Source organism: Alternaria rosae (assembly GCF_020736505.1).
Source record: "Alternaria rosae strain MPI-PUGE-AT-0040 chromosome Unknown BKA58scaffold_3, whole genome shotgun sequence".
In the NCBI taxonomy this organism is placed as follows: domain Eukaryota; kingdom Fungi; phylum Ascomycota; class Dothideomycetes; order Pleosporales; family Pleosporaceae; genus Alternaria; species Alternaria rosae.
Genome location: NW_025763572.1, coordinates 2192899 through 2207130, shown reverse-complemented (window position 1 = coordinate 2207130; position 14232 = coordinate 2192899). Strand labels below are relative to the sequence as shown.

The 14232-nt window shown below is 53.1% G+C and overlaps 6 protein-coding genes across 6 annotated transcripts; 3 read left to right on the top strand and 3 right to left on the bottom strand.

Annotated features, from left to right (window-relative positions):
- Positions 1-1207: 1207 nt before the first annotated feature.
- Positions 1208-3790, top strand: BKA58DRAFT_454945 (uncharacterized protein; the record flags this gene model as incomplete). The annotated part of the gene is made up of 6 exons (XM_046174525.1): positions 1208-1391; positions 1452-1996; positions 2049-2060; positions 2109-2236; positions 2456-2797; positions 2848-3790. 6 exons carry the CDS (start codon positions 1208-1210, stop codon positions 3788-3790), a joined length of 2154 nt encoding a protein of 717 aa, XP_046027851.1.
- A 181-nt stretch (positions 3791-3971) lies between these two features.
- BKA58DRAFT_437833 (uncharacterized protein) lies at positions 3972-4298 on the bottom strand (the record flags this gene model as incomplete). The annotated part of the gene is made up of 1 exon (XM_046173526.1): positions 3972-4298. The coding sequence occupies one exon, from the start codon at positions 4296-4298 to the stop codon at positions 3972-3974; it is 327 nt and encodes a 108-aa protein (XP_046027850.1).
- Positions 4299-4637: 339 nt separating this feature from the next.
- Positions 4638-5952, top strand: BKA58DRAFT_130533 (uncharacterized protein). Its single transcript, XM_046164371.1, has one exon. The coding sequence runs from the start codon at positions 4727-4729 to the stop codon at positions 5885-5887; it is 1161 nt and encodes a 386-aa protein (XP_046027849.1). The 5' UTR covers positions 4638-4726; the 3' UTR covers positions 5888-5952.
- Positions 5953-6616: 664 nt separating this feature from the next.
- Positions 6617-8476, top strand: BKA58DRAFT_130542 (aminotransferase). Its single transcript, XM_046164373.1, has one exon. The coding sequence runs from the start codon at positions 6878-6880 to the stop codon at positions 8222-8224; it is 1347 nt and encodes a 448-aa protein (XP_046027848.1). The 5' UTR covers positions 6617-6877; the 3' UTR covers positions 8225-8476.
- On the bottom strand, positions 8477-9533 carry BKA58DRAFT_130541 (uncharacterized protein). Its single transcript, XM_046164372.1, has 2 exons — positions 9074-9533; positions 8477-9015 (listed from the first exon to the last, which is right to left on the bottom strand). Exons 1-2 carry the CDS (start codon positions 9273-9275, stop codon positions 8729-8731), a joined length of 489 nt encoding a protein of 162 aa, XP_046027847.1. The 5' UTR covers positions 9276-9533; the 3' UTR covers positions 8477-8728.
- A 1301-nt stretch (positions 9534-10834) lies between these two features.
- On the bottom strand, positions 10835-14031 carry BKA58DRAFT_130366 (uncharacterized protein). Its single transcript, XM_046164370.1, has 8 exons — positions 13791-14031; positions 13687-13725; positions 13525-13630; positions 13332-13465; positions 11776-13282; positions 11591-11728; positions 11146-11541; positions 10835-11092 (listed from the first exon to the last, which is right to left on the bottom strand). Exons 1-8 carry the CDS (start codon positions 13825-13827, stop codon positions 10993-10995), a joined length of 2457 nt encoding a protein of 818 aa, XP_046027846.1. The 5' UTR covers positions 13828-14031; the 3' UTR covers positions 10835-10992.
- Positions 14032-14232: the final 201 nt, after the last annotated feature.

The following is a 14232-nucleotide window of genomic DNA, read 5'->3' as shown; positions in this document are numbered from 1 at the left end:
GAAGGCGGACGGGAATGGCGAGCTAGGCAAGCTGCTAGCGCGCCAAGCAAATTATTCGTGTCACTCAATTTTCTCCGCGAAGCTCCTGCTCTTCTTTTCTTCACATATTGTCAACGGTCTCCAATAACCCTAAGGTCCTTCCTTTACGAATGGATTTGCCTTTTCCAGAGCAGACCCAGAAGAAATGCACAGCCGTTCTAATCCTGCAACTCGTCCACGTCGACTTCGGTCGGTATTGGGGTTGCGGGTTCGCTTTAGGCCAACATACTTTGGTGCGCACCAATCTCAGGGGCCTTGTGACCCTGATGTCGACGTCGTCGTAATGAAGAGACGTAGATTTATGGCGGAGATGATTCCCTGATGACTATTGTGCGTGGCGCTGGTCGCTATATGCGTTGACTCGTCACCGGTATCCAGGTCCGCCCCCAACTACTGGTAACCATAAGCTGCATGACGCTGAAAAAGTAATCAATTATCCATGCTGATTGGTTTGCTGCTGAAGCTCGTTGTCGTGCGGATCTAGACTGTTCGGGTCAATGGCTACGAATAATGCTGGAACACCCAGCTGAAAGACGTTCCCCGCGCCTCCACCCTGTGTCACTCCACAAGAAGCGAGATACGCAGCTTTGCATTGGCGGACAAGAGAGCGGCTGAGAAGCGGCTTCGGATTCAGCCTGAGTACGACGCCAGGCCACTGGTTCCAATAACGGCATTTTCTTAAGATGTTACTTTGATTCGCTCGTTCATGCCACACGCGGTATTCGTCGCAGCAGGGCCCTCTTGGCAGGTCGGCGCCGCATTCTCGCTGACTCCAAACTAGACCTATGTCTTTGTTCGGTCAGACGCCTCTGTCGGGCCTGCAGATCACTCGTATTTCCTATGCTGTGACTCCATTGGCGACCTGCGTCCCACCGCTGCTTGTATGGCTGAGAAGAGGGTCGCCTAGCAATATTACGATGCAGTCAGACCGGTAAACCGGATTGCATCCCAACGAAGTGCGCCACGAACGACAGTCGCGGACTTTCCACCTACACACTCCTGGTGCCTTCTGTGAAGCACATCCACAGGCCTACACATCTCCGCTCTAACGTCTGCGGCCCGCCCCTCTTTCTACGGCATCGTACAGCTGTCATTGCTTTGAAATACAGATTTCTCGCATTTCCTGCGTCTCACGTGTGCATGTTCAGAAACGTCATGAATGCATATCATGGCCTTCAATCTACCAGGCGTGCTTGTTCTGCTTAGCCTAGTCACCCAGTCATCATCGCAGCAGGATGATCCTGTCAAAGGATTCTGTCGACGATGGGGCCACTCAACGGCGCAGGTCGACTCGAGGCTATACATCGATGGCGGCATGATAGGACAAGTCCCCTTCAGGTCAAACTACTCAAGTAAGTGAAGGTTGAAATATTCCTAGATTCTTTTTCAGCTGTCTAACTATCGATCCCTAGATGATTGGCTTTTGTTCAGTGATTTGAACACTTCGACCGTCGATGCGGGAATGCCAATGCAGTCCGCATACTCAAAGCCCGGTCATATACCTACCGTTTCAGGCGGCTATACTTGGGCAGATGAAACGAACAAATGCTTCTATCAATTCGGTGGAGAATTTGCCCCAGGCACTAGCCCCATGGATTTCAGCATGTGGACCTACGATGTTCTTCTCAACCAATGGAATACTACTGAAACAATAGGTGACAAGAACCCGCAACGAGTATCGTATGGCGCAGGAACGCAAGTCGAAAGTCGCGGGCTGGGATTCTACTTTGGTGGCTGGCTCAGCAACAAAACAACACCCGGTTGGAATGGGCCTCCAATGGCTACGACCGGTCTGATTCGATTTGACATGTCTACGGGCGACTTACAGAATACAACCGGCCCAGATGAAACTGGGAGAGCCGAAGGACAGTTGGTGTTCCTACCTGTTTCAGATAGCGGCGTGCTTGTTTATTTTGGGGGCATCGAAGATTCTTACCGTAACGGTAGCTTCGACGCAGTATGTGCAGACCAAACTCCACCTATGTGTCCGTGCTAACGCGTTATATCAGGCAAACATGAGTGTATGTCATCGAGAGAGCGGCTATGTTTGGCGCAGCTAATTCATATAGACCATCCATATCTACGACATGGCTTCGTCGAAATGGTATACACAGACTGCTTCTGGCGATGTACCTGACACCCGGAGACAATTTTGTGCTGATGTCACCTGGCCCGACGACCAGTCGTCCTTCAACATGTAAGAAAACCTTTTCGGTTGTGGAGCTGGGAGATTTCTGAAGCTAGCCCCGGAGATGTCAGAACACATGAAAGAGGATCACTGGAGTCCAAAATTTCCCAAAATCGCCCTGAGGACTCACCTCGCTGGAAAACAAAATGCTGCCAAAATTACAGCTTCTGCCGTAAACTTAGTATACAAACTGCGCTGTGTTGGTCAAGTTATACTGACGCGTTACAGCTACCTATATGGTGGGTACGGCTTCGAAAAAGCAGCAGCGTACGACGATGTCTATATCCTATCGCTTCCATCGTTTACATGGATCAAGGTCTTCAGTAGTGATGATGTTCCCTCTCAAGTTGGTCACGGCGGTTGTAGCGCAAACGTCGTCAACCACGCTCAGATGTTGGTCATAGGTGGCTGGTTTCCCCTCTACGACAAATGCGATGCACCCGAGGGACAAGGACAACACAACATGGTTCTAGGATACAACGGTGGGGACTCGAAGCTCTGGGACAAGTTTAGCCCCCAGCTACATGAATATGTAGTACCTTCACCTATTATTGCCGCAGTCGGAGGCGGGTTTGTCTTTCCAGTCCATTATCAAAGGTTGTCACAGCTGATAAGAACAGGCCTACCGGAGGTGCTACTAAGACCTCGCCAGCAACATGGGGTCACCCAGATCTCGCCACTTACTACACACTTAAACCTACTTTCACAGCAAGATCGGCCACTCGCTCTCTTCCCTTGGCTACAGAATCAGCATCTGCTGGTAGCTCAAAGAAATCAAACGTGGCAGCCATCGCTGGCGGCACAGTTGGAGGATTGGTGGCAATAATTGCCATTCTGTGCCTTATACTATTCTGTTTACACCGGCGAAAGCAATCTTTGAAGAAGAAGGAAGGTGAGACTCCATCTAGTCTCCCACCTGCTGAACTGGCCACCACGGTCCCCCAGGAGATGGCCGACACAGATGCTAGCAAGTATGTTTCCATGCACAACCAGGCAGATTCTATCGCCCTTGCTCAATATCCTGGTCATGTTCAACAACACTCACACTCCGCTAGCCACGACTATAACTCACCCTACTCGGCTCAAGGCCCTCCCTCGTACGGCCACGCTCCCTCATACATATCTCCTATTGAAGGCGCTCACTCGAGTCGGTCACCACACGGACAACAATTCTTCACCGACGACGCCCGTAACTCCCCGCCAGGTGCTTGGAGCACTCAAGTTCAGTATCCTCATTCTGCGCCAAGCCAGGACGGTCAATATTCCTATCCCACTCCAACTACAGCACAACAGTCCCCAAATGATGCTCTTCAACAGCAAGTTCCAATCTACTACCCACGGCCCAGCAATCCATCAACGCGTGCGCAATACTCTCCACCTTTGTTCTCCGACAACCGAGGAAGTCCGGCAGGGACTCAACATAGTGGCGAAGAACAACCCCACAACATCAGCACTACGCACACTCCAGCGCATTTTTATGCTCAGACGCCACAACATGGATCTCCTGGGAGAGACAATAGGAGACCCATACAGGGTAGATTTGTGGAGGAAGGACATATATAAGATGATTACATCTTCATGCTGTTTACGAGTGTGTATAAGCAGCATCTTCGAATCCCGATACATAGCTATCATATCTCAGCAGCGGATAATTTGATTTCTTCAACGAAGCTGTTATGTCTCCCCTCTGCCAGGCCACAGCTAGAACATACGGGTTCCGGAGCCAACTCTCTCATGGAGAAGTCTAATATTCGTTAACGTATCGTGCATACGCAACTAGATTTGGATACGGTAACATCTCGGGCCATGTTTTCCTTAGAAAGAGCGCTTCGACTGCCGCCATATCTTCGCTTGTCCAATTCACCACAAGATCGTCCCATGCTCTCTTATCGAGGGTCTTGCCGTACTGTGCTAAGTGGAAAAGGCCGAGTGCGGAATCGAGCTTAGTTGTTCCCCACTTGATGGGCCAGATGTCTGCGACCTCGTCTTCACGAGCTACTGGCACAACTTCGATGGAGAGTTGGTCGATGCTGGTGGTCTGTTTCGGCGTATTTGTGAGGCGTTCGGTCATTCTCAGCGATATACGGCTACTGGGATATATACCAATAGTGCAATAACGAAGAAGTCAAGAAGACAGGAATTTTGCCTGTAATGTATCTCTCAAAGTCATCCAAGCCATCACAACGGACATGTTGTGAAGGTCGTGAAGCTGTCAGCCTTTGATCGAACTTGCACATAAGCGTGACGACAGATTGGATTATCAGGAGAAGTCTGCGAAGATTCGAATGTGAAGCTGTACAATTCTCGATCAAGTGAGTGTTGAGGTCTGACAGTCATGTGGAAGTTGGGGATTGGATACTAGCGCGTTAACACGTGTGATCGCGCTTCAGTTCCGCCGACGCTCACACGTCACCCACACGTTTGGTCGAATGCGAGGACACATGTCCTCAGCGACACCACAGCCCTCGCCGACTCGCCCATGATAACGCGACACCCACAATGTTCAACTTGCGCTCGATCGTGCTGCTTGTGGTCTCCTACGTCGTCATCCCGCGCCTGACGTTTCTCCCCCAGAATGTCCACTCGATCCTCATCATCTTCGGGCCCTTCCTTATACCCCGCGTCCTCGACTGGATCAACGTCGCGCGCGCAACCGGGCGAAGTGTACCAATACGGCCGACGCCCCCGAGAGTCCAGCATGCGCTGAACTTGCTCTTCGCGAGCGCTGTCGCGTGCCTCATCCTCTCCTTGTCGCGCTTCGCACCCGACAACATTTTTCTCAAGACACAGAGTCACATACGAACCGAGACAAGTGTCTTGTTTGCGCGGCTACGGCACCTCCGGCCGCTTACAGACGAGGACGAGGCCTTACGGACAAAGTTCAACTGGAGTGTGCGCAACAAACTGCTGTACCTGGCATATGGCCCGGACACGCTGTTAAACTGTGTCTGGTGCACCACAGCCAACGGAAATGACCAGCAAAACTACTTCTTGTATTCGCTCCCCAAGATAGTCACGTCGCACATCTTTCAACTAGGAGTTCTTGGTCTCGCGACATCATCGCTTGTGGGAAGCGAAGGCTCGCGGTTCCGCACACATGCAACGATTGTGGGATTGCTCGTCCTGGTGGTAGAAGTGTGGTATATGGGCACGTACGACATTACGCTCAACAAGCGCGCACAGTACGTGCAAGATATCGATTCGGCCCACTGGCGGGTCCGCTTCCTACGCTACGTCACCTTCGCAGTGGTAGACATGGCTTTCGCGTTTGTCCTCTGGGCTACAAGCACGAACCGCTGGCTCGCCAAGCCTGTTTCCATTGCCGAACGCATCGAAGCAACCACACGAACGTCCGAAGATACCTTCAACAAGATGCGCGCGCTTGCTTTGCTCACAAACTCGGTGAACCGCGATCCGGCGCTGCGAGGCGTGCGGGAAGAATACTGGAGAACAGAGGGCAAGGTTACAGCCGAGGTCGTGCAGGACGAACTTGTAACGGAACAAATCAATGCTGCAATTAGCAGAATGGACTTCAGCACGCTTGAAGGACGAGTTGGCGAGGTTGCGGATGGTATCATGAAGGGCATCGATAGCTTGAGGGCAAGCCAGACATTGGCGGCGAGTCAGGTCAGCGATACGTCGTCATCTCCGGCATCGTGAAGTTCATTTTGCGACGGATAGAGGTGGTGGCGGGCTATGTACGGAGACCTATACAGAAGTACGTGCAGACATCACGACGGGGCCTCGGCAGATAGCGCAGTTGAAAAGACTGCAATCGGCATGGCCATCCTAGAATATGATACCCTGTTGTTTTGGAAAGGTCACTTGAGCATTTTTTTCCCTGCGGTGAAGTTCTCCATCGCTTGTACCGCTGATTACCGAGCTACTTCGCCCTCTCCCACGAGACTCCAGCTTCATGCTTTGGAAGTTCAGTCCGACATCGCAGATGCTGCGCATCATCACTCGTACTACCCCAACATTTGAGCAAGTCCGATATTGCACCGCTATATTATACAATCCCCCATCTCCATGTCCGGGGATCGGACGCGCGAACTGGTCGCGGATACTAGCGGTAGGTACAAGGATACCGCAGGCTCGGCACACACGCCCTACGCTCGCCATGCGCATCCTTAGTCCTGAGGTACGCTAACGTCACGACCCCGGTTTCGACGGCTTCTGGAAGACGCGTCTTTCGGCGTCCTCTTCGACGGCAAATTGCTTGTGTGATGTCCAACCAACGAGAAAGACATTTGATGTCATAGAAGGAAGAGGCAAATGGGTGCAATCAGCCCCCAAACTGGTTTCTCTTGAGAGAGGGTCCAAATCGGCTGCAAGTGGAACCCTTTATCTTTGCATTCTGGATGGGAACACACTAGACCGCCGCCGTAATCCGCAGGCGGCTGGGCAGACATTACATCGATGGATCGTTCGGGTAGGTGGGTTTGCTCCCGCGCGTGTGATAGGGACGCGTGTGACTCTTGACCGAATTTTTTCAAGGCCTTTGTATAAGAGCACGTCAGGGTACCCATCTTCTCATTCCACATTGGACTACTCACTTCTTTTACCATATAGGAGCGACAGTACATTCTGCTCTCACCCATTGATACTCCAATTGCGCTCAACGACTACTCATTCTTACACACAACGACCATGGCACCCAGCGCCGTCACACCCCCGAACCATATCGAGACTGTTACCGAACTCACCCAAGACGGTATCAAATCTGCGCTTCTCAAGAACGCCCCAGCACAAATCGACTCTGCATCGCTCACAAACTCCATCACTGCCACACCACCAAACGAGCCCGCAAGCAAAAGCCAAGATGTCGTCGACGCACCCCTCGCTGAACTCGATGCCTCCAAGGTTTCCTGCACATACACCAGTACCCCGCGCTCCGTTCCCGCTGTAGGCTCAGCAGAGATGGCCAGCCAGAAGGTCTGCACCGACCACATGGTGCAAGCTCAATGGAATGTCGAGTCCGGCTGGGCAGCACCTGAGCTGAAGCCCTACGGCCCACTGTCTCTCGCGCCCACAGCCTCATGCCTGCACTACGCAACTGAATGCTTCGAAGGCATGAAGCTATACCGCGGATACGATGGCAAACTTCGTCTCTTCCGCCCAGACCTGAACTGCCGCCGCATGCTCATGTCCACAAACCGTATCGCTCTCCCCGCATTCGACCCCGAGGAGCTTCTCAAGCTCATTGTCAAGCTTTGTGCCACAGATGGTGCCAAGTGGCTTCCCAAGGACCGACCAGGACAGTTCCTCTACATTCGTCCCACCATGATTGCTTCCGACCCCGCTCTCGGTGTTGAGCGACCGAAAGAGGCTCTTCTGTTCGTCATCCTGTGCTGCTTCGCGCCCATGGGCGACATGAGCGGTGGTATCAAACTGCTCGCCTCGCAAGACGACATGTGCCGCGCATGGCCCGGCGGTTTCGGTTACGCCAAAGTTGGTGCCAACTACGGTCCCTCGCTGGTCGCCCAAGGCGAAGCGAGAAAGCGGGGATACCACCAAATTCTCTGGCTCTTCGGTGACGACTGCACCATCACCGAGGCAGGCGCGAGCAATTTCTTCGTCGTTTGGAAGACCAAGGAGGGAAAGCTTCAGCTCATCACTGCTGACCTCAACGAGCGTATTGTTCTCGATGGTGTCACAAGGAGGTCCATCCTGGAACTCGCCCGTTCAAGGCTCACCTCTTCCTCTCCTTCAGCCGATTTGGAGACTCTCGAAGTTGTTGAGCGCAAGTTCAACGTCTTTGAGATTGAGGAAGCAGCCAAGGAGGGCCGTCTTGTTGAGGCTTTCGCGGCGGGTACTGCGTGGTTCGTCGCTCCTATTAGCCAGATCCACTTCCGAGGAAAGGATATTGAGGTCCCTATGGTCAAGGGCGACTCTGGCGCGTACGCGAGCTACTTCAAGAATTCCCTCAAGGGCATCATGTGGGGTAGCGACGGTATGGAGGGACACGAGTGGGGACGTGTTGTCGACGAGGAGTAGATGTGTTGACACAAGTGGTGTTAGAGTTGCATGTGCATGGAAAAATGGCGTTTTGTTTCTTTCGGTGGTCATCCATATCTTTTCGTTATTGAGCAAAAGCGAGGAGCATAGGAACTGCTTAGTTGTACGTGGGTGTGATTTCCTTGCAGTAAGGGTTGCTGAGAATATAGAGCCTAGATGATCAATCCATATTCAAATTCTACGAGACATCACCCGCATCATGCTCACCATCTCAACCTGTTACTCGCATCACACTTTCCTAGACAAGTTAAAAAAAAGTGATGACCTATCTGTTAGATAACGAGACATTAAAGAATCGACTACCACAACAATGGGACGAACATCAGAACACACATCACTCACTCACTCTCACGCACGCACGCACGCACGTATGTACGCACGCAACTCAATACATCCAGCCAATCGCCAACACTTCGTATCCCCGATTAAAGATTATCCTATTCACAACTACACGAACCACGTCCATCTCTCGAACATGCTACTCTACAACAGTCCAGCGAACATGGCAACAATGGCAGCACCGGCGGGTACACCGAAAGAGCTACCGGCACCCTCGAAGCTGCTGGCAGTCGCGCTGGGGGCAGACTCAGACTCGGATCCAGTTCCAGTAGCGCTGGTCATGGCGCTGGTAGCGCTAGCAGCAGCGTGGGATTGTGTAGCAGCGACGCTGGCAACGGAAGCCATGGAGGAGGAAGCAGCGGCGCGGAGGGGCTCGGCGGCACCGCAGTAGGAAGTTACGGTGTTCTCGACGGGGGGCTTCTCGAGGGAGTCTACAACAATGGGTTAGATCATCTCCTGGCTCCTTTCTTGTTTAGTAGATGAACATACCAGGGCAGTTGTTGTAGCAAACGAGAACGTCACGGTAGACGTCGCAGAGGCAGATGAAGTCGTTACCGTTCTTGTTGCAGTCATCGATACGGGATTGGTAGCCCTGGACACAGGTGTCGACAATGTTCTGAGCGTCGCACTTGTCCTGCGCGGCAACGAAGCTGGCAGTGGCGGCAAAGGCAATGGCGGTGATGAAACGCATCTTGATATTCGACGTTTGGGTTCGGAAGGGTGAAGTTGGTATAGATATCGAGGGAGTCGGTTTAAATTAAAAGAGTATTAAGATGTAAAACGTTGATGCCCAAAGCGAATGGTGGGTATCGTAGTCTGAGCAGTGTATATCACCGAGAAAGGTAAGATGGATGGACTTCGAGGAGTACGACGAGAGAAGAGGAGGAAGAGAAGGGAGAACGACGACAGGGAGTAAAGAAAGGCCATGATTTAAACTTTCCACCCTCGGGAAACCCGCAATCCCTAATCCTCTCTTGTCAAACACCAAACAAAACCAATAACCTTAATCCCCTTTCCCCGGAAGTACCAAGACTGAGAGTCAAGCAAAAAAAAGCATCAGTGCTTCCCCTTGCCGCGCATCTCCTCAGGACACGGGCTAACGCCGTGTCGCTTAGTGTGTGCCAGCTCGGAAGATAATAGCGGAAGAGAGCTGGTTTAGCGCGCCGGACGCTGTCTCCTCCCTCCTAAAACTAAAATTAGTGATTTCAATGCACCAAGAGCGTATTTTTTGCCTCCTGTCTTGTGTATCCACTATTATTTCCTTCGCCGCTGGAGGCAGGTGGGTAGGACATGAGCTGAGCTGGCACATGCAAGACAACGTTGCCGGCAACCTGCGTGGGCGTGTGGTGGTGCAAGGAGTGAAGATGATGCCAGAGGAGAGCTACAACAGAGCAGCTTGCATTTCGCTTGTCGAAACTACCCGAGTCAGGATGTTAATTGGCCAGCGGGCATGATGAACGCCAGGGTGCCGGTCACTTCATGAACCAGCGACGGGGATCAAAGCCGTTGCAAAGGGGATAGGCGCCAAGAGAAGGCTATAATACGGCCGCCGGAACTGCGCCCCTTCATCTATGGCTCGATGCTTGCAGCTGCTAACGATCTATGGCGCATCTCCGGACTTTGCGAGATCTTAACATGGGCAACTATACATCGTAAACCCACATCTCATGACATGTTGCTATACATTCTGTACCCATAATTCGGCTTCTACCGAAGGCGTTGCGGTTCTTCGTTGTGTATTAGCGTCGATGGAAAAGTGACCCAACGGACAGCCTCATCGTAGTGACTGATCGACAAGCACGGGCGTTTGCTCCCCAAATCTCGCTATCCACGCGCTTGAAGCCCGTGGCTGGCACATGTAGATGAGTCTATGATGAGGATGGAAATTACATTCAAAGACCATGTGCCGTGCCGCTGTGGACTGATATATGTTCCTCCGGATTACCTCCACGGGTTTCATCAGACCACTCAAAATCAAGTCAAGATCACTCATGTCAACTAACAGAGTAGTAACAGAACTTGGTATAAGCCCTGGTTCAACACATATCAGACATGCGAAAACATCACGTAGACTCCTTTCATACCTCATCATCCTTGATTGACGCAGCGCTCATGTAAGAAAAGCGCTATCCTACTTCCAATCCTCTCAACCCCAAAACGCCACATGCACACGTGCAAGCAATGCAAATATATCCACGCATACACTGGAGGCGAGCCAGATTAGACGCAAGTTCTGAAAACCATGTATCATATACCATCCCAAGTAGCGTGCTCTCGCCATATACTAATGATGCTCCTTTCCTTTCGCAGATTTTGTACAAGGACGACAACGCCATGTAGTAGTCTTCCACACTTCCTCGACCGCAAATGCAGTCAACGCGTACGGCTTCTCCTGGACGGCAATATATTTATTCTTGTCCGAAGCCGACGGTTTCCTCAACAGCGATTGTAAGCTTCTGGTTGAGTGCTTCGAACGTCTTGTACGGTGGTAAATCGAGACGGTTGAAACTGAGCATCTTGTTAGTAGTTGACACGCGTATTGACTTGGATGGGTGTCGTACCATGTATGTGATTTTGGCAATTGGTTGGGCTCACCAGCCTTCTCAATCGTGAATCTTCTCGGTCCATCACTACCTTGTAGATCCTTGAATCCGTTGACGGGAATACGCGATGTACCAGTAGCAAATTGTAGGAGACGGGACTTCTGCTCGGCGTCCCAACTGCGAATGCACTTCCAGAAGTTTTGGATGACCTCGTCGTTTTCGGTGTAGCCACGGTAATCGGTGTGCTTCTTCCAGTCGTCGACATCAATATCCGCAATACCACCGATGAGCAGTTCGAGCTCACGTTCGTCAAAGACGTTCACAAGATCCGCAGGGATGAGCTCGTGGAATCCCGTGATAAAAGCCTGGAATTGCTCTTCAACTCGTTTCTGAATGCGCCATTCGGTAATGAGCCTAAGCGGTTAGCACGACTCTGGAGCAGAGCAAGATCAGGGCTACATACTCAACGTATTCGTGTTTGTTTTCGTTAGTCACCTCAATGTCATCACCTCCGGGCTTCAGCTCGATGCTGACGGTTTCACCGAAACGTTCGTCGTCGGTTGCAAAGGTCAGCTCTAAAGCGTCTGTGATATCATTGTTCCTACAGTTGTTAGCTCATGTCGACTTGAAACTAGATCTTGAACTTACAGCATCCATTCCAAGTTGCGATGGAAGTCCGCATCCACACCCTCCATATCCTGGAGGGCGACCTTCTTCCTCAAGATCATCTTGTAGAAAGCTCCGATAAAGAAGGCATCCAAGAACCGGCGGTGGAAGATGGCCAGACCAACAACACGACCAATGAACTTGAAGTAATTCAAATGTTCAGGGTTAATGCCGGAATGAGGGTTGATCTGGAGAGTGTAGTTGTCGTGCGCAGAGTATTCGAACAAGCAGTAGAAGGGGTTGAACATCTCGTGGGAAAGTAGGAAGAAGAATTCTCGAGAAAGACCTCCGTAATCCAGACCGTCTTCACCATCGAACTTGATCATTAGTCGCTTCTTCAGATCGGCAGCACTCTGGCGCATAATCTCGTGGTAGGAGTCTTCGAAAATATGCGTTCGGCGCACCTTGACGTGGCATTGGCCACTGACAATGCGCAGTGCAGGTTGCGATCGGAAGTAGATGAGTTTGCGACGGAAGTCGCGCTTGTACTGCGGTACGTTCTGGTCCAGCGAGGAAGGCAATCTCGGATCGTCCCAGGTGGTGGTCTTGGTGTTGTGGTCCACAAAGTATACTCTGGCTGTGTTGGTGAGGCGCATTTCCCATCCGGACGGCAGCGGCCCAAGTTGAGAGACGGGCTGTTGTTGGATTGTGCTTCCGTTGGCGGCCTGACCACCGTACATCCTAATGTACTGTTGTCGGCGAGGATCCACCCATGTTGTCGTTCGCGTGTTGTGATCAACAAAGTACGGCCGGCCCTCGGGGGTGTGCCGCTGCTCCCAACCAGACGGGAGCTCTCCTGTTCCAGCAGTAGTCGCTCCAGTCGCCATCATGCTTGCAGCGTTGGCTGAGCCAGCGGGCGGCGATGGCTGGCGCTCGGTGAGGGTGGGTGAGTTGGCTCCCGTTCGGTCTTCGGGCAACATGCGGTTCTGATGTCGCATGCGCTCCTGTTGGGTCTGCGCAGCTACATCTCGGCGCTGGTCTGCTTCGTTGAAGCCTGCACCTGGCCTGATCCAGGTGGTTTGCCTGGTGTTGTGGTCGACGTAGTAGGTTCGCCCTAGATGATCCTCACGGCGCTCCCAGCCGTTTGGCAGCCTTCCTTGCGCATCCTCGAAAGCGCTGTATGCACCGCCGCTGTTGCGGGCTGGGTTTGCTGCGTTCGGCGCGGGACCAGGTCCAGCGGGCGGGCCGGTTGGCGTGCCTGCTGGAGGCGCTTGGCTGAGACGCTGGGCAGCGGGTTGACCGGCGACTGATGGTCGTTGCTGACCGGGGTATACGTCAGGAGGGTGGAGGTTCGTCGTCGACTGTTGTGGAGTTGGCACAGCGCCAGCAGGAGCCCCGTTTACGGATGGGTGCGGGGATGCGGTCGGGCGGGTGGCGTTCTGGCCGCCTTGGCTGATGGGCGCGGTGAGGTTAGTAGAGAGGTTGAGGATAAGCTTGCCGTGGACGACCATGTTGTCGTTTGACTTTTTGAGATCGCGCGTGAGCATCTCTGAGGGGTTGTTAGCATATGGTGCAGGACCGGCATGGATCAGGCCTACCATCCCCGCCCGCGTCGAGGTCTATTACCGACCCTATGCGGACATTGATGACGCCCAAGAAGCCCTGGTCCTTCTTCTTGAACTTCTTCTGGTCAAAGATCTGAACCGCGAGGACGCTCTCTTCGTTGACTTTCCTGTGTCGTGTGTTAGCGTCATGCGAAAGCGTGGGAGGCGAGGGCCCGGGGCAGCGTACATGTCGAAGCTCTCGTTCCAGTAGGGGTTCAGCGTCTTCTTGATGACGCTCGTGGTGCGCGTCTGCTCGCCATTGATTGTGGCTACGGCGAAGGGGTCCGGAAATCCTGCAGCACATGCATGAGCGACGTGACGCCATGGGCCTGGCTGGGGGCATACATACGGAACACATCGCGCTTGTAGAGCCCATCGGCGGCGATGACTGCATCGTGTCAGTGTCGTCTCGAGGGCCACGGGAGCCCGTGGTGGAGGGCAGGTCAGACGTACTGGTGATGCGCAGGTTGGGCTGGCCGGCGCCGTCCATGATGCGCGGATATGCAGCGCACCAGCAGGGCGCGCAGGTGCGGGAGGGCGGGAGCTGGAGACGGCGGTCGAGGGGCGGCTCTCAGAGCTCGCGGTGGTTGCGGGGGCCTCTTCGCGGTGGGCCGTCGTGGTGGTGATGTATGGCGTCTCTGGGCTGCGGCGGAGCGACGAGGGTACAGTAACAGGTACTGGAGGAGGCTGTGCGGTGCCAGAGCAACCGTGCGCAGTCTACAAAGGCAAATGCGGCGGGCGTTCACGGTCCTGCCCGAAGAGCTCCCGGCCTGCGATGGCAGTCGCTTATACAATCCTTTGCAATCGCTGCCAGTCTCTGTCCCGCCTCTGTCTCTGCTGTCCACGCCCGGCGGCTAGGGCGTCGAGCGCTGCGGCGTGAACGATGCGATTGCGC

Bases quoted from the DNA above. Each gene is read 5' to 3' on its own strand.
- BKA58DRAFT_130533 (XM_046164371.1), top strand. From the start codon at position 4,727: ATGTTCAACTTGCGCTCGATCGTGCTGCTTGTGGTCTCCTACGTCGTC.
- BKA58DRAFT_130542 (XM_046164373.1), top strand. From the start codon at position 6,878: ATGGCACCCAGCGCCGTCACACCCCCGAACCATATCGAGACTGTTACC.
- BKA58DRAFT_130541 (XM_046164372.1), bottom strand. From the start codon at position 9,275: ATGCGTTTCATCACCGCCATTGCCTTTGCCGCCACTGCCAGCTTCGTT. The intron at 9,016-9,073 runs GTATGTTCATCT...CCATTGTTGTAG, and splicing joins TTGCTACAACAACTGCCCTG to ACTCCCTCGAGAAGCCCCCC.
- BKA58DRAFT_130366 (XM_046164370.1), bottom strand. From the start codon at position 13,827: ATGGACGGCGCCGGCCAGCCCAACCTGCGCATCACCA. The intron at 13,466-13,524 runs GTACGCTGCCCC...CACACGACACAG, and splicing joins TGGAACGAGAGCTTCGACAT to GAAAGTCAACGAAGAGAGCG. The intron at 11,542-11,590 runs GTATGTAGCCCT...CTAACCGCTTAG, and splicing joins AACAAACACGAATACGTTGA to GCTCATTACCGAATGGCGCA.